Here is a 23868-nt window from a genome sequence, read left to right as displayed (position 1 = left end):
TCTTCACCCGCGTTGCTCAAAGGAGAGATATCGCAGCTCCTTTCTTCCTTCTGCTGTCAGGCTATACAACCAGCACCGTCCCAAACGTAGACAATTACCATCACAATAATTCACTTGGTTTTTAGTACTTCTCTGTGCAATTACTTTTAAATTATGTGCAATACTTGCTGTACCTGCTGTACTTTGTGCAATATTTTTTAATAACTGTGCATTTGGTTAACTTCCTTCATAAATACTGTTTATATTTTTGTAATTTTTACTTTTGTAATTTTTTTGTAACTTTGCACTTTACTGCTGTACTTTGTGCAATATTTCTAATAACTGCAATATTTGGTTTAACTTCCTCTATAAATACTGTTTATATTTTTGTAATTTTTACATATTCTTACTATTTAGTATATGTGTACATACATGTAAACATTTTGTAATTTTCTATTTTTTGTATTCTTGAAAGCTGCTGTAACTTATCTTCTATTATTGAACAAACTTCAAAATATGGGGGTAGCACAGATACACACATACATACACACACAGATAGACAACAAGGAAAACCATTCAACCTTCATCACAACCCTCCCCAAAATAACGTTCAAAGTAATCTATAAACCTAATGCTTTTGTTCATTTATATCCTCAACATGAGTGTCTAAACACTGCTTTAAGCTTGAGGTGAAACCATGAGCGGATGTGACGTCAGTGCGAGCTATCAAATTGTACGCGGGCAAATAGCGGTATCAGTTATCCGTGCACTGCACCGCTTACTTTCACTCATTTGTTTAGTTACTTAAAACTTTATTCATAATGTCTAATTCAGCCGAAGCGGATTTACCATCGAACCTTGCGTGTCTGAAAGTAAGTATAAAACGCGGTCAAGTGTGTTGCTAAAGCAGCGAGCCAGTAGTGCATTAGCGGATTAGCTACCATAAAGCTAATGAGATGTTTATGTTATCCAGGATTCTGCTGTCTAACGTTTAAATTGGGTGCAGAAAGAAACAGTAACAGTTTGTGTACTGAACATTTCATGGATTGGGCTAGAACTAGTTCTGTGTAGTTTGTTTATTATTTTGAATAACGGTCTCTTTCATTCTTAAGAAGGAGAGAAAACTTCAATAATATAAATATAAAATTTAAACACAAAGCCAACTGCATGGAACACTAAGACCTTCCAAGTTTACACTTGAATTTACAAATGTAAACAATTAGGTGTGTGTGTCTTAATAGACTGTACGAGTGCAAACTTGTATCTTGATATGTTATTGGATCAGAGTATAGATACTTTGTATCTTTACATCTAGAATGTACACCAGATATAAACCAAAACACAGGGATCACCCTTCAAAAAAAGTGCATGACAATACCTATTGTGTATGAATTGTGCATGAATTGTGCATGTGACAATCCTTCTCATAACTAGGGCCCTACTAAATTCACTAATGTTCCTAATCTTACAGATTTCATTTTTCAATAATTACAGATTTAACAAAATTCAAAGCAAAGTGCCACATTTCATGGCAGTCAATAAGTAAAACTCATACAATGAATGATAGGACCAATGTAACCTTTAATACATAATCTTAATAGCTCCCTCTCAAAGACCAAAGTACTTGTCTGTGTTTTGACACACCATCCTCTCGGTTGGCAGTTTTCCGAACTTTAGACTTTGACATCTTGGACATTTTGTCTAACCAATTGCTAATGTAACGAGCGTCTTTAGAGTTTGATGACTTTATAAAGAAAGAAAGAAATTAACTACATAGACAAACTACTGGGAGCATAATACTTTACTGGCTTGTTCTTTTGAGCACAAACTACAGAGAAATGATCACGTGTGTAGAGAAGCACACTTTATGGAATCTCCAAAGGGACAAAATGCACTTAATACGTAAACACATACATCAAACCTTGTCAGCACTAACGTAATAACCGTATGATTGCTATAGGATTGCCGCATATTGCGCCTCATATTTTATGCGCTACGCTATTGAGAGATGTTGAATTTCTAAACACAAACTTTACATTTCGAATTTTACAATATGTAATTGCATATTACATGGGAAACAGCTCATTTCACGGCCCATGAATTAGGTAGGGCCTTACTCATAACATACTGAAGATGAATGTCCTGTCTATTACAGTCTATGTTTTGAAGGATTAAAATCCTTAAAGTCCTAATGTTTTGACCTATCAGCGTACACATACTTGATGTTAAAGGTTTAAACATTTGTATGAGACATATCATGATAGTCAACTGTTTATTTACTGAATGATTGGGACTGTATTTGTGATTGTGATCCCTACTGTTTTTTTTTATATCAGAGTATAGACACGATGCTGCGATGTCCCATTTGCTTTGACTTCTTGAACATTTCCATGATGACACAGTGTTCCCATAACTGTAAGTATAAATAAGGAACTAACATACTGGTTAGATCTTTGGATGACATGGTAAAACCAATGTTTACTTTTCCTCATTCTGCCATATTGTGTAGCCAGTGTTCCTTTAACTCCAACTGAATCATTCTGAATATCAGTGAATCTTTGTAACCAATGTTTCGTAGCTGCTTTCTCCTCCAACACACCAAAATGTAACAAGCATTACACAGCACTTAGCTGATTTAAAACAATAAAGTCTAGCAAATATGCAAAATAGAAATAAATGTGTTTTTCCCCTTTTATTTTCCAATCTAGTCATTTTCAATTTCCTGTGTGAATTTGCTGCTGCTTGCACAACCCTGATCTGATCATGGAGAGTCTGATCATTACACCATTACACCATTTCTGCCAGTTTTGGGTTCTCACATAGAGCCATATCATTTATGGAAAGCCATGCTGGGCCCCATGTACACCACGACCTGTTCCGTAGGCGATGGAAGTGGGCAGAGACCCTGTTCAACCTTCCTTTCCTCAAACATGGTCAATTGTGTTTATATGAACGCCAGGCCAGTTTTTCTGTCTGAGTTTAAAACTTTCGCAGTGGTGTGCACCCAACCAAGCACCCAACATGTACAGTTCTATACAAAAATATACATTTGATCAAATAACAATTAATAACAATAGAAAAATATGTTTGTTTAGCATAAAAATGTTTAAAAGTTTTAGCCGTCCATCAACCTTTGGTCAAGTAGTGAACCCTACAGTATAATGTTGAGTTTTGGTTGTCTGTGGAAATTATGGTAAATATGTTTATGTTTATATGTGATTATTTATAAAATATTTTCTGTTTTAACTATTATATTGTCTGTTTTTCTCCACAGTCTGTTCCCTGTGCATTCGGAAATTTCTTTCCTACAAGTTGTTGTGTCCTGTTTGCAATACGGTATGTATCATTAAGCACCATTATTCAGGGCTGTATAAATAATTAGATTTCTGTATTGAGATATTGATTATTTTTTATTCCTAAGTTCAGCTTTTTGGAACCAGTTTGATGTCCTAATTGGTGATAAAGGTACTGCATGTATGTTGCACAGCCTTAATGAAATATTGTCTCTTATTTCAGCCAATGACTGAACAAGAGCTGAGGAACAACAGGATATTAGATGACATTGTACAGAGCTTCCAGTCTGTGAGGTAGCTTTTCATGTTTTGATACAAGCATGCTAATATTTTTAAGGTAAATGCACAGCAGGTCTTCAGGGCCACTTCAGCCGAGGCTGCGCGGTAATGCTAATTAAAAAAAGTAGCAAAATAATAAATGTTTGCAAATATTCTATACATGAAATACATAATTGCAACTCATGTGTGACTTAGTAGTGCGCATGTCCCCCATGTGCCTGTATGTTCTCCCGACTGGGCATGCTCCTGATAAGCAGGTGTATGATTTTCTGGCGGATCTCATCTCAGACCTGGATGTTGATCAGGGCGTCAGTAAGCCTGGATAGTTACATAATGTCCCAGATGTTCTCTATTGGATTCAGGTCTGCAGAATGATATGCTTCCCCAGACTATTACTGGCCAAACTGGTCATGCTGGTTAATGTTGCAGGCAGCCTACCATTCAACACAGCATCTCCAGACTATTTCACATGTCACATGTGCTTATTGTAAACCTGCTCTCATCTGTGAAGAGAATGGGGCACAAATGGCGAACCTGCCAGTTCTGGTGTTCTTGGCAAATGCTAATGTAGCTGCACGGTGCCTGGCTGTGCATGCGGGTCCCACCTGCCAGATAATTTGGATTGAATACTGATAACCATGCTATGAACTCCACAAGTACCCCAGCACTCATGCAAATGCTTGACCCGATTTTCAACGGCAATAAAACTCATCGGACCTTTATTATTTAGGCACAGTAAATTCTGCCTGGGATTTGAAGTTGAAAGCTTGAGATTTTGGCAGTTGTGAGCTAGTGAATTAATTTACTGCACCATCCAAGCATTCTAATTTGATATTAGCGCCTCTGTTATAAGGCTGGTCTCAATGATCTACCACGGCAGAAACAGTAGATGCTAAATCTCTTCTAGTGTACTAAAAACTTACCCTACCCCCTAAAAAGACTTTCCTTTGTTCACTTGGTCAATGGCACTTGTGCATGAATGTGATTTGCTGTGTTTATGGATAGTGGTAAAATCAATATACAAATCTTAGTGTTGTAGTTTGATATAAACAAACAGACTTTTCGTTATCAGGAACTGTCAAAGCAAAGTATTTCTGCCTGTTTTATACATAAGGCGACTGTTCCGTTTCTCCTGTGTTTGAAAACTGTTATTGTGTTCTTGGTTACCATAGCTTTATCTATTCATGCGGTCCAAAGAACACATTAAAGATTTAATACTGGGTATGTTTCAAATAGAGAAGTCATTCATGCACCTGGATGCATTATTGCGTGTTTGTAATATGGCTAAAAGAAGAACAGGATTGTAGCTCAGCAGTTAACATTTACAGTTACATTTTCTGCATTTAGCAGACGCCCTTATTCAATTTGACTTGCATTACAGTTACAGTATACAGTCTGAGCAATTGAGGGTTAAGGACCTTGCTCAAGGGCCCAGCAGCAGAAATCTGGCAGTGGTGGGGCTTAAATCAGCGACCTTCTGTTTACTAGTTCAGTACCGTAACTACTAGGCTACGGCTTGTGGCTTAAGGTACTAGACGAGTAATCAGAAGGTCTCTGGTTCTTGCGTCACCCCTGCCAGGTGGCCACTGTTGAGCAAGGCTCTTAACCCTCAATTGCATAGATTGTATATTGTCTCAATTATAAGTCGCTGTAAATGCTGTAAATGCCTAAAAGTACTTTATTTAGGAAATAAAAGTGCTACAGCTGGTCCTGAACACGTCGATGATAACACAAATATATAATGGGACAGTGGTAGCCTAGTGGGTAGAGCTTTGGGCTATCCAATTGAGAGTTTGAATCCCAGCTCTGCCATGCAGCCACTGTTGGTTCCTTGAACAAGGCCCTTAACCCTCTCAATGCACAATGGCTGACCCTGCACTCTGACCCCAGTTTCCCAACAAGCTGGGATATGTTGTTGTACTGTACATGTGTATACATGTATGTATATATGAAAAATAAAGGCAGTCTATTCTATAGTCAGCTTAAAAAATACAGAAAGGCAAGATAGCGGCTTTCCATTATTTATTTAGATATTCAATCTCTTAATATCATTGGTTATTTTAGCAATGTTTTTTGTACCTTATGTTAAAAAAAAATCCACAAATCTACTGTGGCATTTATGCCCGTTCCCAAACCCTGTTGGAGAATGTGTGAAATGTCACAGGATTGCAGCGGGTTATTAAGCAGTAGAACAGTAGAATATAACATTGCTGTAATTTGCTCACAGATATGAACATAAGGCATGTAGGGTAACCAATCAGTGCTCATGAGTAACCTTAGTGCTTGCACTTCTGTGCGAGTTTGCACAAATGAGCTGTGTGAGGATGCAAGTTCCAGCACTGGGACTTGTCCGACAAAACGTGTTGACTGAATTTCTACAATCTCAAATACATCTTTAAATTCCATGGCTGTGTTTGTATCTGAATGTTTACTAAGTCTAAAATAAATTGCATGTTGGTTTACATTGTTATGCTTGAGACATCAGTTTTGTTTTGAAGAATCAAAATTAGAGATGGGACGATCGATCGGCTATGAATCGGTATCGGCCGATTTTTAATCAAAATATGCTATCGGCGATCGGCGATATTTCCTAAAAGTAGCCGATCCGATCGTGTGATATATAAAGATCACGTTAACAGCTCAGTGGATTGATCCAGACTTTGAGCTACGAAGCACCAACCATCACATCACCATTCATCAACCATCGTACAGAAACCACAGTGAAAGCTCTTCATGACCTAAAATAACATCATTAACGTTGTGCATCATACATACGATGTAATTTTGCTGATTGTAATATTTACTTTAAAAAGATCATTCAACCCGGTCACATCTGAGTCGATTCTATCAGCACGTTATATAAACTCCTGGTTCACTTTGGTAAATCGTGAGCGGTTCTTACTTGTGATGTAGATGAGAACAGAAAACGTTACAGAGCCAATCGGAGGCAAAAGTTTATTCATTACCAAATTCGTTAGTTCAGGATCATCTGCTGAACTTTTAGCTCCTTAGACGGAACGAGTCTGACGGTCGGTTACAGATCTGTGGTAATAGCAGTTTAATTAAGCTTTTTAATGAAGCTTTTTAATGTAAGAGAGTCACAAAATGTTCTGTAGTAGTTGGTGTTTATTTAAAACCACGACATTTAATTAATAACAGTAAACACGGAGAGATAACTGAGAAGAGAAACTTATGCTTCGCGAAAAATGACTCGTGAATCAATGAATCACTTATAGCGATACAGTGAACAAAGCGTCTCTTCTAAAGGCGCACACACACACACAAACACGCGCGCGCTGCTCCGGTTTATCTTCACTGTGAGGCTCTTTTTAAGTTTATTTATTTTATTTACTGCTCCCCCCCCCCCGGATCGGAGATCGGAATCGGTGCCAAAAACCCCGATCGTCCCATCTCTAATCAAAATCCCTGGCGTGTTTCCACTTTTTATCATGTTCTCATTCTAGCTGCACTGGAAATAAATTTGATCGTTAAAGGTAGAGCCAGTCCTTTGTTCATTGATGCACCTTTTGTTAAGTTAAATTAGAAATTCAATTGAGTGTAGCGTTACACCCATGTTCAATAGTGTCAGAGTGGGTTTTTACTGATGAATCCAGCATCCAAAGCCTATGAATGGATAATGAATTGCAGTGCACTATATATTTACTACAGTAAATTGCTTGTGATTTTTATTTTGGGATTATTTGCTTGTACGTCGTATGCAATCAGTCACTAATGGGTGGGTTACCCCCCCCCCCCCCCCCCCCCCCCCCAAACACACACACACACACACACACACACACAGTCTATCAATCGCTGACAAAGTAAAGCTACTTATAGATCCAGACTGTCCATGCGGGATGAAAATAAGAACTCCTTTTGTGACTGCTTATATAGTACAGAAACAAATTTGCCGTTATTCGACACGCAGTAAAAGCATGCTCTTTAAGGGCATGAGGGATTAAACACTGCATAATTAAAATAAAGAACTAAAACTATAAGACATACAGTCTTTTACCACTGTTTTACCGTTTTACCACTGGGGACAGTGGTAGCATAGTGGTAGCTTAGGGCTATTAATCAAAAGGTTGATTAGTACAACTTTCGAATCCCAAATCTGCCATGCAGCCACTGTTGGGCTCTTGAGCATAGCCCTTTACACTCTCAGCTTCAGAGGTGCTGTACTATGGCTGACCCTGCACTCTGACCCCAGATTCCAAACAAGCTGGGATACATGAAAAAAGAATGTTATTGTACTGTACACCTGTAGGGCGGCATGGTGGCTCGGTGGGTAGCACTGTCGCCTCACAGCAAGAAGGTCCTGGGTTCGATCCCGAGGCGGGCATGTTCTCCCCGTGTCTGCGTGGGTTTCCTCCGGGAGCACCGGTTTCCTCCCACAGTCCAAAGACATGGAGTGAGGTTAATTGGAGATACAAAATTGTCCAGGACTGTGTTTGACATTTAAGACTCTAACTGATGATTCTTGTGTAAGCAGTAATTACCTGTCCTGTCATGAATGTAACCAAAGTGTGTAAAACATGATGTAAAAATCCTAATAAATAAATAATCGTCTACCCACGATACGATTCACGATACTGGGTTCACAATACGATTTTTTTTCCTGATTTGTTTTTTAAACAAAATGAAATTGAAGACAAATTATGATAAATTAAGTTTCCTTTTATTATTTCTCCTAAAAAAATAAATTAAAATACTGTATTAGTGCTTATATTTTATTTATCTGAATAATGAATGCCCTTTTATTTCTGAGGTAGGTACAAACTATGCCAAATAATGCTTATTGTGTAAAAAAACTGAAATGAAATTTTAAAACAAATCCAACATTATACAAATAAAAGAATACTACAAATAAAGAAAGTATCCTCACATGAGTAAATTTGACTGGAGAATCCCCCTACCTGGCAACTTTGTGAAGTGCCGTCAACCAGGCGATGTGACTAGTGCCAGTGCCCTCTGCTGTTTAAAGTGAATATCGATTCATCTTAAATGAATATCCGATTCGAATCGTGGCACATGTGCACCGATTTTTAACTGTCTTGTGGTGCATCGTTACATCCCCACTGTTCAGTGTAAATAAAGACCATTACTCAGGCTGATATGTAGGTAAGAATGTGATTGTTATAGTTTCAGTGTTGGCAGCATGATTTAAAAATGAGATTCAGTGAACCTGGAATGCCTACGCTGGCATGGAATTAGGGATTAGTATTCGCAGTTAAGCAGGGATTTATTTTTTTCTGAGGAAGCTTATTTCTAAAAACTTCCATCTGTTGTGAGCAGGGTGCTTTTTTTATCAAAGCATCTTTTAGATCCAGATTTTAAAGCAGTAATGGTGCTGATTCATTACTGTTATAAAACTGCTGGTAATTTGATCCTGTGTTAATCAGTAAAGCTGGATGTGCTGGATACGGTAAGCCTCAAGGCAGCAATCAAGCATGCCCAAACCCACCATTTTTTACCTTTTTCCCCTGCAAAACTGGAAAGCCACACCCTCGCATCAATGCCCGTTTTCTTCTTTCTCATCTCTGTTGTTGGATTGTTTATGTTGCTATGGAGATACCTCTGCTAGACATGATCTGATCTCACTTTCCTCATTATAGGAAATGTTTGAGGTTTTATAGTGTGTAAATGTACAAACCCCAAATAAAAAAAAAAAGTTTGAGGCATTTTGTAAAACGCAATAAAAAGAAGATTCTGTGATTTGTTATATTTCTTGAATCTTTATTTACCTGACAAAAGTGGAAAGAAAAGATTTCTGATGTTATCTTTATTGTATTTTGTATATTGTATAAGTATAAATACATTTAGAATTTGATGCCTGCAACACAATCTAAACATGGTGGGTCAGTGGGTAGCACTGTCGCCTCACAGCAAGAAGGTCCTGGGTTCGATCCCCAGGTGGGACGGTCCGGGTCCCTTCTGTCTGGAGTTTGCATGTTCTCCCCATGTCTGCGTGGGTTTCCTCCGGGAGCTCCGGTTTCCTCCCGCAGTCCAAAGACATGCAAGTGAGGTGAATTGTCCATGACTGTTTGACATTAAACTTGTAAACTAATGAATCTTGTGAGACCGGTACTACAGTTTCTGTCATGAATGTAACCAAAAAGTGTAAAACGTGACGTTAAAATCCTAATAAATAAATAAATAAATCTAAAAAAGTTGGGACAGATGCAAAGTAAGAGCTAAATGCTAAATACAATGCTCATTATTTCATTATTATTTATAAGTAGATTGAAAGAAGGACTCAGACCACAGCACTTCAGTCAGTCTTGGATAAACTTTAGTCTAGAAAGCTTGACTTTGTTTCTGGATGGTATTATTGTTTTAGCTTTGAGATGCAGCTACAAACTGTATTTACTTACAAGGGTTTTTTTTTATATTTCAAAGTCCATGTGATTGTATTCATTACAGAAGCATGTCAGATTTCAGAGCAGTGCCCTCTGGGGTGTATATTTACAAAAATTATCAGCAAAGATAACTCTCTTCTCTTTGTGCTTGTTTTTCCACCTGGATTTTACCTCTATCTCCCAATCTAGGCATTTCCAATTCCCAATTGTAAATTCGCTACTGCTTGCACAACCCTCAACCTCTTCAAGGAGAGCCAGATCACCACACAAAACGTGTCCAATCTGTGGTCTGTTCTTATCACCGTCAGTGTTTGGTTCCCACACAGAGCCATATAACGTATGGAGAGCCACATAAGCTCTATGTGAACACCCCCCCCCCCTCCCCCCCTCCCCCCCTCCACTTACGCAGATGCTCAGACCAGCCCTGGAGATCACATATCTTAGTGACAGTAAATAGAGACCTAGTCCAACCTTCCGTCCATCAAACACAGCCAACTGTATTTGTGTGGATGCCTGGCCAGGTCTGTGGCTCTACTAAGATTCAGATCTGCAAATTCAAACACTTCGCAAAGCACCATAAACTTGTGTTTATATTATAACTACGGCCCTACTTAATTCATGGGAAAATGTGCTTAATTTCACGGACCTCGTTTTTCAAAAATCGCAGATTTCACAGATAAAAAAAAAAAAAGTTTAATACATTTTCTCCTCATTTTCCTCCAGATTTAGCACACTCAATTTTTTGTCTTCCGCTGCTGAGAGATACCAGATTGCATCCAAGGAGAGCACGTCGCTGTACACGCCTCTTCCGACACGGGTATAGCCCTTTTCTCACCCCTGCATTCTGCACAGGCGTCTCTTCCGCCAATCAGGGTCCTTACACAGCGTATGAAGACCCACCTACCCACACATAGTCTGGCCCCCACCCTGCAAATACGGTGGTCAATTAGTATGTGCTGCAGGCACTGCCAATTATGCCCGCTAGATGGTGCCCAGCTGACCCATGGAGTTCAGAAACTCAGTGCTGGTGTGCAAGCGGAATATCCTGCTGCGCACCGATTTCACAGATTTTTAGGGAAAGTGCCACATTTCACGACAGTCATTAGATAACACTGTACACAAATTAAATGATGTACATGTTTTGACACCCCCCCCCTCTTCGTCCACAGAATCATTTGGGAGTTCCAAACTCAGTTACTCTCACAGTCGTGTTTTAAGCTGCCTTAGACTTCGACATCTTCGACATTTGTTCTAAAGAATGAAGAATAATGCTGAAGAAAGAAATAAACTGTACATAGATAAACTGTCGGGGGCAAAACACTTTACTGGCTTGTTCTTCTGAGGCGCAGTACAGACTACACAGAGATGATCTCATGTGTAGAGAAGCACACTTTTACATTGACTATGGAATCCCCAATGGGGCAAAATGCATTCAATACGTAAACACATACATCAAACATTGCCAGAACACTACCACATTACCACAGAAAAGTCTGTTACACTAACTTAATTGAAGTATAATTTCTACTCGAATGAAAAATGCTAAATCTCTATAAACACAAACCTTAAATTTTGAATTTCACAGCATGTTTCACGAAAAACGGCTCATTTCATGGCCTGTGACATTATTTTCATGGCCATGAATTAGGTAGGGCCAAAGCTATAACTGTAACCAATTACTGCACTATTTTTTTGTTTTTTATTTTATTTTACAAATTACAATATTTAAACAACTACAGAATATACACACCATAATGAAATGTATTTTAACATTTAGATTTCTGCATTAATGTGCTGTATGATGTCTGACATTGAAATGTGTGTTACCAGTGGTCTGTTTTGCCTTGATTAGCAAATATAAAGATAAACATATGACAGCTTTTATGTTTTTGTAAAATCTTAGTAGATTTAGGTGTATACACACATACACACACACACTCACACATCTAACTTTAGTGCTGCTAACATGGACAGAGTGTGCTTCTTGACATGAATTATTGGATTTGGAGGGAAAGAACAGCTGATAGCAGGAGAAGTCAAATTAGGATTGGAACTAGCTTCTTAAGCAGTGTTAATTTCTGCTTACGCAGGAGCTCATCAATTGACTGGCCAGTCTAAAGACGTTTCGATCAGGAGCTTAGCGCTATCAACTAACATCTGCACAGTGAATGTTTGTGTATGTGTGTGTGTGTGTGTGTCTGTTTATTAGGATTTTAACGCCATGTTTTACACTTTGGTTACATTCATGACAGAAACGGTAGTTACTCATTATGGTTCATCAGTTCACAATTTAGTGTCTCCAATTCACCTCACTTGCATGTCTTTGGACTGTGGGAGGAAACCGGAGCACCCGGAGGAAACCCATGCGGACACGGAGAACATGCAAACTCCACACAGAAGAGACCTGGATGACAGTGCTATCCACTGAGCCACGATGCCGTGTGTGTGTGTGTGTGTTTGTGTTTGTGTTTGTTCACAATGTACTGATATTGCTTCAACAAATGTATTTTTAAAATGAAGCTTTTCTGTAACATTTTGTATAAAATATATTATATATTAATTCATATGGGGTGCTTTTCTCCTGGGATTTAGGTTTTAAATCGTCAGTGGTGATATCAGACCAGTCGGACATCTCTATGCATACATGATTGGCTGTATTTTACTGGGTGATTGATTGGTGTCCTGTCCAGTGCATTGTGCCCAGTGATTCAAGGGAGACCAGACCCACCGTGACTTTGACCAGGTTAATGCGACAGTAAAAAAATGGAAATAAAATGTACACAGGCCTCTATGCTATGTGTGTGTGTAAATTGATTCCAAGCCTTTGAATGGTATTAACAGTGCAGAGGTGTGGATGATTTATTAGTGGTGGATGATTTATTACATTGTGCTGACGTGCCTCTTATTTAGTAACTTCAATCTACAGTTGTGGATTACATTTAAAGGGGGGGTCCGAATTTAGATTCAAAATATTCCTGTTACAGCGCTGGTGTAGTGTGCCTCATGCATTTATGAACCTGACTTATCTTTTAGTTGGTAATCAGCTTTCTGATGCATTCTGCAGGTCTGAAACGACAGGTAGGAAATGTGCACTTCACAGCTGGTTACAAGACCAACAAATGGAAAGTGTGAGAGAGAAACAGAAGGTGGATGCACTTTTTATCAGCATGAAATATTTTTTAAACTGGCGGCATCAGGCTGCACACAGTGGTTAGGAGAGCTAATAATAGGGTATAGGGCTGCCGTGATTGGTCGACCTAGTCGATGACGTCGACGCATTTGTCAATATTTTAAGTCGATGCATCGTTTTTAAAACTATGTTCATAAATTATTCTTTTTTTAATTTCTACAACGTTTCCATTCATATAATCATTCATATGATTTCCCTCAACACTACTTGCTGCGTGCATGATCTAAGTCGTATTTTGATCCAGTCACTGGTTGAACTGGTTAAAAATGCCGTCTGCAGCAGTCAGAGGTCGATTGTAGAGAGCTTTCAAAGAAAAGCTAAAAGTTTTCCAAGACCCGAATCACCAACAGTTTGGGAATACTTCAAACTGGCACAAAACAAAAAGGGGGTTTGTAGACTGTGCAAAGCTTTGATGGTCTACCATAGCAGCACTAGCGCGATGTTGCTTGTCTGTATTGTTAAGCTTCTTCATCGCGGAGATCTTGGAATACTGCATTTCTTAGCAAGTTCGGTTAGACCGCCGCAAACTTTGCTGCGTTGGGCTCGCGATTTTTGCTGTTGCCGCGGTGCTCAAAGCGCAGAAAGCTTCTCATGTGAAACACTTACCACTTTGTTTACATCGCTTACAATGTGAAGTAAGTTTTGAGTGTAGGTTAGAATCTGGGCTCATTCTGTCGTTACTGTACGTTGGACTTAATGAGACGTGCCCACCTCTATTTTATTTCTGCTATAAGTTTAAGCACTTTGCTTTGTGTATGGAATGCCATAAACACATGTTGTACTTTGTATATTGAGCACTTGAGAATTTGATAATATGGACATAAACCCTGTTTACATTTATTTTTGTGCCATATTATTATGCCATACAGTTTGTTGTTAAAATAAAAGAAGCGTGAATTAGATTTTTTTAAAGGAAAATTAATCGTTTAGATTAATCGACTAATCAATAAAAATAGTCTATAGATGAATCAATAGAAAAATAGTCATTAGTGGCAGCCCTAATAGAGTAATAATAATATTTAACCAATAATAGGGTTACTTTTTAAAATTCACAACAGCAATTAAAGAAAAATAACAAACTAGTAACAAAGTGTGGTTTGAGACGATCTCGAAGCTTCGAATATCAACAAATATACCCTGAACAAGATGTTCTAATTGTCCAAGCAGCCACAGCATGACGATTCTCCAGAACATCCTGTTTTCTTTTTAAACTCTGTTATAAACCTCATTGTGGAAACAAACCAACCGTACTGATAATTGGTACAAAATTATAATAGGCAGTGTAATAACACAGTTGTTCAGTATAATGAGGTAAATACTTCTTAATCACCCTGGTTTTGTTTATGGAATTTTTGCATCATTGTCACTAGTAATCTTCAGTCCTGTCTGGCTTAAGGGGCGAATGCATAATTTTCTACAAGGTGCAATAAAAGATGTCTGTTAGGTTGGAGAGGGAAACGTATCATGTCTGTTGTTCCTTGCTGCTTAATTTCCTGTTGTCTCTTGATCTCATCAACAAAGAAGGTTCTGCTCACTGACAGTGCCTGATCTTCTTTAGATCTGATATCGTGTGGGTGTTCAAAACAGGATCCATCAAACTCGTTATTTTTTGACCTAATGGTAGTGGTGTGGTTTGTAAGTAAAAGCGCATATCTGTCTGTCTGTCTGTCTGTCTGTCCTTCTGTCCGTCCATACATCCATCCACCCACCCAAATAGCTGAATCATATCTGTCTGTCTCTCCGTCCATCCATCTATCTATCTATCTGTCTGTCTGACTGTCTGTCTATCCATCCATCCACCCACCCAAATAGCTAAATCATATATGTCTGTCTGTCCATCTATCTGTCTGTCTGACTGTCTGTCTATCCATCCATCCATCCACCCACCCAAATAGCTGAATCATATCTATCTATCTATCTATCTATCTATCTATCTATCTATCTATCTATCTATCTATCTATCTATCTATCTATCTATCTATCTATCTATCTATCTATCTCTCGCTCTCTCTCGCTCTGTCCGTCCGTCTGTCCATCAATCCATCCATCCATCCGAAAGTGTTCAGACCCCTTAAATGTGTTTATTTTGGAACGTTTTGGATGGGTTGCTGTTATTGTTATTGGTTATCCTTTGACTATTGATAGTCAGTTATGGGTTAAAAGAAATGGACAACATTTGCATTTTTAGTCCAAGCATATTAGTGTTCTTTATTTGGGCTCTTTTAGTATAAGGGTGTTTTCACACCTGTCTGGTTTAACTGGACTTAGGTTTGCCTCCTCTTTGCTGCCTCTTGTTTGGGTAGGTGTGAACACAGTAATCATACTTGGGTGTGGACCAAAAAAACAAAACGCTTGGAGGAGGTGGTCTCGGTCCAGTCCCAATCAAACTCTGAAGCAGTTTGCTTGTGGTGAGAATGTGGTCCAACCTTGATCTGACCCAATCAGAATTTCATTATACGTTCTCAGTATCAGCTTCCTTCTTCTGATCAGTCGTCTGAGGGCTTCTTTGAAAAGTCTGAAGCAGACCAACATTTAAGAGGTGGCCTTAAAGTTGTGATAGATTTATGTAATGGTATGCTCAGATTTTTTTTTCTCTTGGTGAAAAGTGCTTCGAGTTGTGATTAAAACAATCTCATCAACGGATTCAGAGCAAAGTAAATGAACTAAAGATGTAAAAGTGCACGTAGGCGTGATCCAGCCATGTGCGGATTCCAGTTTGATTAATTATACCAAAATCTAAATTATAATTGTGTGCAAAATGTGTGCAACCCACTCATCAAGCAACCAGCAGAGGAAAAAATCTGTCCTGATCAGTTTCACTTTTAAAGAGCTGAAATAAGACAGAACGTTCACTGCAGTGCTGGTGATCTGTATGTTTTACTGGTGCTGCATTAAATCTTCTGAAAACCAGGAGATAACAGATGAAAGGAAAAGAGAATGGATGCTCTCGCACTGACACTCCCAGACTCTGTCTGAAAGGCACTTGCACAGGCTGCTGGTGTAGTGTGGGATGTGACATGTAATGTATTAGTCTTTTATTAGGGATGCTGTCAAATTGAGAACACATGAGTTATGGGCCAGTTTGCCTCTGATGTTTTGGTTCATGTTTATTCATTCATATTGATTTTGAATTGGTTTGCATGTGTGGATGTGGAAATGCAGTTAGGATTTAATTCAGATCAAATGTGTGGTATAATTGTTATATTTTTAACACATAATGCTGTGATTTGTACAGTTGACTGAAAGCAACTTTTCTGTCTTAGCACACTTGTCTTCTTGCTTTTTTTTTTATTACTGTTTAAATTATTTATTTATTTGTTTATTTTAAAACTTAGTTCATTTTTTTAATGCATTTTCTCCTAATTTTCCTCCTGATTTAGCACACTAAATTTTGTCTTCCGCTGCTGAGAGATACCAGATTGCATCCAAGGAGAGCACGTCGCTGTACACGCCTCTTCCGACACGTGTACAGCCCTCCTCTTCTCGCCCCTGCATTCTGCACAGGCGTCTCTTCTGCCAATCAGGGTCCTTACACAGCGTATGAAGACCCACCCATCCACACATAGTCTGGCCCCAACCCTGCAGATACAGTGGCCAATTAGTATCTGCTGCAGGCACTGCCAATTATGCCCGCTAGATGGCGCCCAGCTGACCGGTGGCAACACCGAGTTTCGAACCGACGTTCACCTGGGGGCCTGCACCTGCCATTTTAAAGCAGTAATTCAGACCAGTAAATTAATGATTCCTTTTAGCTTCTCCTATTAGGGGTTGCCACAGCAGATCATTCGGCTGCATATTTGATTTGGTATAGTTTTTATGCCAGATGCCCTTCCTGACACAATCCTCTTATTTATCCGAACCTGGAACCAGCACTAAGGGTGCACTGATATGCCCCAATTCCCAAATGACTAGATTTAATTAATACCATGTGCCTTCTTTGTTTGTGAGGCCAGGCATTGCTGTTACCATTATGCCACACAAGCATACAAAAACTAAGCTGGGCTCTTGGGTACCACTTCAGTCTGTTATGCTTGCTAATCAGGGTTCAAATCTCAGCAGTGCTATCGGTCGACCAGGCATCTACACAGACATACTGTATTTGGCTATGCCTGACTGGTGGTTGGCTAAGGCCCTGCTATGGTTTGGCACCTTGTCCAGGGTATTCCTGTCTTCTCAGTGGAACCACGGCATAGACGTAGGTTCTTGATAATAAACAATGAAGTGAGCTGCTTTTCAAGATTTCTTACTTTCTCCAGGTTGCTTTGATTTGAATGATGACTGGAATATCAAAGAGGTAACTGCTAACTAAACGTGCATGAGGTTTGTTGGAATACTAGTGGGAAACGTGTCAACACCTAACAGTGATTTATTAGGACTGTGATGAGATTTATCAGTTTCAAAAACCAATATATGTTTGTATGTGCATAGTGACTTAGAAATCTAATTGGATTTGGGATCTGAGCGCTGTTATTTAAAGTCAGTGTGACTGATGGCATGTTATTGTAAGGGTGCACACACGTATTTCACTAGATTGAACTAAAGTTTTGCTTTATTGAGTAAAATCTGACTGTCGAGTTGCTTTGTGTCATAGAGCTTAGTAGCTTAGTAGTTTTTATGTCTGAGCGCTTTTTGGCTGTAATGTTTCCATATAAATAGGTATTTTTATTCTTTTGTTGAAAGTGGAAAAGAAAATGAAAAATGTGCAGAAAGCAAGATTTTTAGGGCTATATGACTTGTTTATCTTTTAGTCTGGCAGAGCTGGTTCACCAGTGTTCCAAATTTTCTTTTGTTTGTGTATTATGGCTAGGGTTGGCTGGAGTGTCAGAAGGAACATACCCTGAACAGGGCACCAATCTATTGCAGGACTTTGGCTATCAACCCTCATAGACATATACCTTCATAGACCCTTAGACATAGTCTGTGTACAAACTGATAGTTTGTGTAGCCAGTAGCAAACCCGCATCTCAGCACTGGTAAGCTAACGTAGTAGACTGCTGCTTCACCGAGCGTCAACCCAAACAGGATTTTACCTAAAGTTAAATTCAATTTAAGTGACTTTTCAATTAGCCTTAAATGTGTGGCGCTCAGGTGGTGCAGCGGTAAAACACGCCAACACGCCAGCACACCAGAGCTGGCATTTCGAACTTGTCGGTTTGAAACTCAGCTCTGCCATCCGGCTGGGGTGGGCGCCTACATGAAGAACGATTGGCTTGTTGGTTATACTGGGTGGGAAGCCGGATAGGGACTCTCTCATAAACTGATGCAATTATGACCTCTGCTGGCTGATTGATGGCGCCTGCACAGAGACGGGGAAAGCGTGCGTTGATCAGGGTGTGGCTCCCCGTACACAAAGCTGATCCGCATATGAACTCGCCTCATGCCAGTGAAAAGATGCAGTCGGCTACTGCACTTGTGTCGGAGGGGGAGTGTGTTAGTTTCGTTCTCTTCAATCGAAGCGGCGATCGGCATCAGTGGAGAGGAAGCATAATGCAATCGGGCAACTGGACGCGCTAATGTTGGGAGAAAAAAGGGAGAAAATTAGTAAATAAAATATATTTAAAAAATTGCTTTAAATGTAAAAAAAAATAAAAAATCATCAACAAAAATAAGAATATTTGTTTGTAGTTTTCCAATGTTATCATGCTTAAAAGCAATAAACCCTCCTGGCTATACCTATTTTTTTTTTTTTTTGATGTGTTGTGTTTGTGAGGTTTTTCTGTCTAACTTGATTTCCTATTTTTTCCCCCTTTTCTTTCATGTATCCAGGCAACAGCTGTCTCGGGCAAATTTTGACTCACCCCCGATCTCCCCCAAGACCCCGTCAGTGGCTATCAAAGGCAAAGCAGCGAGACAGAAAGCTCTCAAAAAAGAGGGCACGCCTCTGACTCACTTTTTCCAGAAACGAGTCCCCAACAATCCTGCCACAGAGGTGAAGAAAGGCTCTGGTCCTCTTCACCCAGTAAAACAGGAGCCCATGGAAGTGTGTCTGCAGGGAGACTTCCTGCCTCAGAGTGTACAGACCATGACCTCAGCAGTGAAAGAGGAGAAGCTGGACGGGGCTTTTCCTTCCACGTCCCGGGATATTGTAGTCAAAGGTACTGCACAGATACCAGTATGAGTGTGATGTTCAGAATATAGATTTTCTTTCTTTGTTTTTTTGTTAGAGTGCACAAGATTGCTCACTCACTCACTACTTTCTTAACCGCTTATCCAATTAGGGGGGGTGGGGTGCTGGACCCTATCCCAACTTTTCAATGGGCGCAAGGCACACGGTGTAACACCTGGACGGGGCACCAGTCCATTGCAGGGCAGAAACACACACACATACAGTGTCTCCAATTAACCTGACTTCATGTTTTTGGCTATGAGACTGTGGGAGGAAACCGGATCTCCCGGAGTAAACCCACGCAGACACGGGGAGAACATGCAAACTCCACACAGAAAGGACCCGGACCGCCCCGCCTGGGGATCGAACCCAGGACCTTCTTGCTGTGAGGCGACAGTGCTACCCACCGAGCCACCCGTGCCGCCCTCCAATTTAGTTCTGGCTTTTTCCACTACAATACAATCACATTCAATGTGCAATTTTGTGTTGGCCACACTACACTCATACATCCATGATAAAGCATGCAGATGTTGATCACTATACTGGGCTTGTGTGTAGGGATGCATTCTGCATTCCTTATAAATAATTTTGTAAGAGAGTTTATATAACTATTTATTAAAGATCTTTAGGTCATTTCAGTGCACCAACACTTCATCTCTCTTATTGAACATATGGAGATGTTGCAGCTCATTAAACATGCAGTTGTGGTTGCCTTTAATTAGCCTGCACTGCAAGTAGGGGCTAATCATTTCTCAAAAGGCTTAAATCCTTCCGCTGTGCTATACTAATAGGTACTGAATTTAAATGATGCCATTTCTCATGCCTTCTTCTGACTCTTCATTTACATTGTATATGCCAAGGTAGCAGTGCTATCACACCTAGTGCACTGTTATGAAAGTGTACTATTATTGTTCTTCTCCCCCCGGTCTAGTCAGATCAAATTCGCTATGGTAATTTATCAGACAGGGTGGCATGAACGCTCGGTGGGTAGCGCTGTCACCTCACAGCAAGAAGGTCCTGTGTTCCATTCCCAGCTTGAGTGGTCCGGGTCCTTTCTGTGTAGAGCTTGCTTGTTCTCCCAGTGTCCATGTGGGTTCCTCCCACAGTCAGGTTAATCGGAGGAACGTAAATTGCCCTAAGTGTGTGTGTGTGTGTGTGTGTGTGTGTGTGTTTGCTTGCCCTGTGATAGGCTGGCGACCTGTCAGGAGGGTTTTTCTACCTTTTGCCCAGTAAATTCTACCCATCACAACCCTGAGTAGGATAAATCAGACCATTCATTAATGAATTCGTGAATGCATAAATTTCTCTGCCGCACACACCTCCTGCATTCTGGTCTGGAAGAGCCACAGCCTGGCAAGCGCCCCCCTCTGACATACTCATACATTCCATCTGAAAGCATTAAACTGATGAAAACATTTTTAGGGTTAGGATTAAAACACATCTCCTTTAATTGTGTGTGTTTTTAAGTTGCCACTGTAAAACCGTAACATCTGCTTATGGTAAAAACTGCTTAGGGCAGTTGTAGCCTAGCGGTTAAGGTACGGGACTAGTAAGCAAAAGGTTGCCGGTTCAAACCCCAGTACTGCCAGGTTGCCACTGTTGGGCCCTTGAGCAAGGCCCTTAACCCTCATTTGCTAAGTCTGTATACTGTAAGTCGTTTTGGACAATTAATACTAAACACTGAAATACTGAAAATGTAAATGTAAAAAACTAGACCATTCAGTGATGAGCTGTTGTCCTGTTCTGTGTGTTGCAGTGGAGTGTCCAGTGTGCAGCGTGGTAGTGCCTCAGCAGCACATTAACAAACATCTGGACACATGTCTGAGCAGAGGGGAGAAGAAGGAGAGCCTCCGAAGGTTTGAAGATTAAATTCTACGATTAAAGGCTAAATGAATTTCAGCTTTTATGGAACACAGTTACATGTTACTGCAGTGAAAGCTCAGGTGTATACTACATGCTCAAAAGGAACTACAACCCTAATACTGACTGCCGTCCTTGTCCCTGTCATTGGAGGTGGGAGGGGCACACATCAGTGCACTCTTAGTGATAGTTCCAAGCCCAGATAAACAGGAGGGTTGTATAATGAAGGGCATTCTGTGTATCAAATCAAATACAAGGATAAAGTGTCCACTGTAGCGTCACCTAACAAGCAGCCGAATTTGTGGTTTGAAATGTGTTTAAAATATTGAAATGCCAGGGCTCCATCGTAACAGTTTCTCATAGAAGACCAATTTCTTTTTTTTTTTTATTTGCTCTGACTCTAAATCCTGCATGCAAGCTTTTGAGTCCATGAGAACAGATCACCCAATCATCCAAGAACTGCAGGATTCCCAGTCATAGTGGCATAGAAGGCAATGAAAAAGCAGATAGCTTGGCGAAGGAAGCGAGAAACAAAGAGATTGCTTGGAGATACATCCCAATAACTGATGCCTACCCCGAAATCAAAGATTACTGCAGAATAAAATGGCAAGAAGATTGGTCCAGCAATTCCCACAAACTGCCAAACTGCATGAAATAACTCCCCACATTGAAGTTAAACACAACCGAGACTTCTTAAACAGGCAAGACCAGACCATTATAACCAGGTTGCCGAATTGGTCATACTTCCCTCACTCACCGACACCTCCTGGTTGGCGAGCAGGCACCAACCTGTTCATTTTGTGCTACAACCCTACAACCAGTTAAACATATTTTGTTAGAATGTCCTAGAATTTCAGCCATCAGAGACGATTTCTATAGGGTTGAGAACATGAAAGAATTGTTCGAGAAAAGTCCCCTATTTAAAATTCTGAACTTTTTAGTCAGACTTGATATAAAACAAATGATCTGATCAAATAATGATGTACAATTTCAATATCTGTCTTTGCCATAAATATAGCCAGTTATGGAGCTGATATGGAAATAAACCCAAACAAACAAATCTTTTTTTTTTTTTTTGCAAGTAGCCTAGTGGTTAAGGTACAGGACTAGTAATCCGAAGGTTGCTGGTTCAAGCCCCACCACTGCTAGGTTGCTGCTGTTGGGCTTTTGAGCAAGGCCCTTAACCCTCAATTGGTTAGACTGTATACTCTAACCGTACTGTAAGTCGCTTTGGATAAAGGCGTCTGCTAAAATGCCAAAAATGTAAATTTCTTTTTTTCCCAATCTATTCATATCCAGTTACCTGATCACATATTGCTTTCTCTATTGTTGCTGACCTCCATTTTTAACCAAGGAGAGCTGTGATTTATACACGCCCCCTCAAACGTGTGCAGTAGTCGTCCACTTCTTTTCACTTGCATGAGGCGGGTTCATATGAAAATTCCTGCTGTGCATGGAGATGCACCGATCTCCGTTATCCCCTGCCTCTGAGTAGGCGCCTTTGCTCAGCCAGCAAGAGGTCATAATTGCAGCAGTTATGAGGAATCTCCTCTGGAACTCCCTTCCTTGAATAAGCCAGTTGTTGTCCCCCTTACAAATTGTGAAGTACAAGTAAACCTCCAATTATCAGAAATGGATACTTCACTGCCTTAAAAGCTTGCATTTTTTGATATAGCCCTAAACTGAGATGAACAAACACACTTATTTAAGTCAAGGGTGTGATGTACCATTTCGGTCTGTCCGTTCATCTGTCCTCATTTACCATTTTTCCTGACATCATTCCAGCTCTATTAATTCATCGTACAGAAACGTAGGCCTGTAAGTAAACACACGTCCACACGCTCCTCACAGATGAATGCTGTCCCATGTTTGCTTCTGTTTTGAGGGAGCATAGCGCTCCTGTCTAAAAACAGACTGATGCTCGGTTTGGTTTTCTAAATTACCGGGTGAGTTTGAAGAGCTCACTGATTACCACGGGCTGATCCAATCCTACCCAGTATGTACCCAGTATCTTCTTTCTTTTTTCAAAGCTTTGTAGTATGTTGTGCTCTTTCATCTCCCCATGAACTGAATAAAGTATAAAGAATAAAGTTTTTTTTATATAAATTGAGAGTATGCAGCAGGTTGAGGAGAGCCTGGAAAGATGGAGGTGTGCATTAGTGTGAATGGGAGTGACAGTTAGCTGGAGTAAAACAGAGTGCAGGTGCATTAATGACAGGGAGGGTGGTGGAGAGGTAAAGTTGTGAGGAGATCATGTGATTAAAGTGGATGAGTTTTAATACTTGGGTATAGAGGTCAGGTGTTCCTATACATGTTTTATAGTAATATAGTGTTAAATTGGGTTTAGTGTTTAAAAAAACCTGCATTTTATCCTTAAAATTGTCGTTCGGCAGGTAACTTCTCTGATCAGATGTTCTCTAACTTGCTTTTCATTTTTCTTTGATGAACGCTGTAATGTAGTTCACGTAACTTCAGGTTTCTTGCTGACACCCAGTTTGTAGCATTGTTTAAGAGGATCTGTATTGTGTATTAAAACCATATTATCTTTCCCATAGGTCTGACCAGCTAGGCCTCCCCTGTTCTGCATTTGTAGTGCCCAAGTGAGTGTCCAAGATTATTTTGAATTAATGAACACTTCTCATACAGCTGTGACTGTACTTTGGGGGATGATAAAAGTCTGTCATGTTCCCTGTGATGGTAGCTGTAAAAGCTTGGCATGCTTTGCACTGCAGATGTGCCTTCTTTTCCGGCTCATTTAAATCCACGCTTGTCTGTGTTTTTTTAGCACTTGCTTCCATTCTG

At 39.9% G+C, this 23868-nt stretch overlaps 1 protein-coding gene across 2 annotated transcripts in view; it reads left to right on the top strand.

Moving 5' to 3' along the window:
* Positions 1-722: 722 nt before the first annotated feature.
* Positions 723-23868, top strand: part of rad18 (RAD18 E3 ubiquitin protein ligase) — a 78329-nt gene continuing 55183 nt past the window's right edge. For both annotated transcript variants that reach the window (XM_062996984.1, XM_062996983.1), the window contains exons 1-7: positions 723-851; positions 2316-2394; positions 3254-3315; positions 3496-3566; positions 18867-19195; positions 20963-21062; positions 23622-23666. In XM_062996984.1, the coding sequence (XP_062853054.1) occupies positions 801-851; positions 2316-2394; positions 3254-3315; positions 3496-3566; positions 18867-19195; positions 20963-21062; positions 23622-23666 (737 nt within the window). In that variant the 5' untranslated portion in view covers positions 723-800. The remainder of the gene's footprint in view (positions 852-2315; positions 2395-3253; positions 3316-3495; positions 3567-18866; positions 19196-20962; positions 21063-23621; positions 23667-23868) is intronic.

This window comes from Trichomycterus rosablanca, chromosome 6 (assembly GCF_030014385.1).
Source record: "Trichomycterus rosablanca isolate fTriRos1 chromosome 6, fTriRos1.hap1, whole genome shotgun sequence".
NCBI classification, from domain to species: domain Eukaryota; kingdom Metazoa; phylum Chordata; class Actinopteri; order Siluriformes; family Trichomycteridae; genus Trichomycterus; species Trichomycterus rosablanca.
Note: the sequence above shows the minus strand (reverse complement) of the source record. Positions and strands in the feature narration are given on the sequence as shown.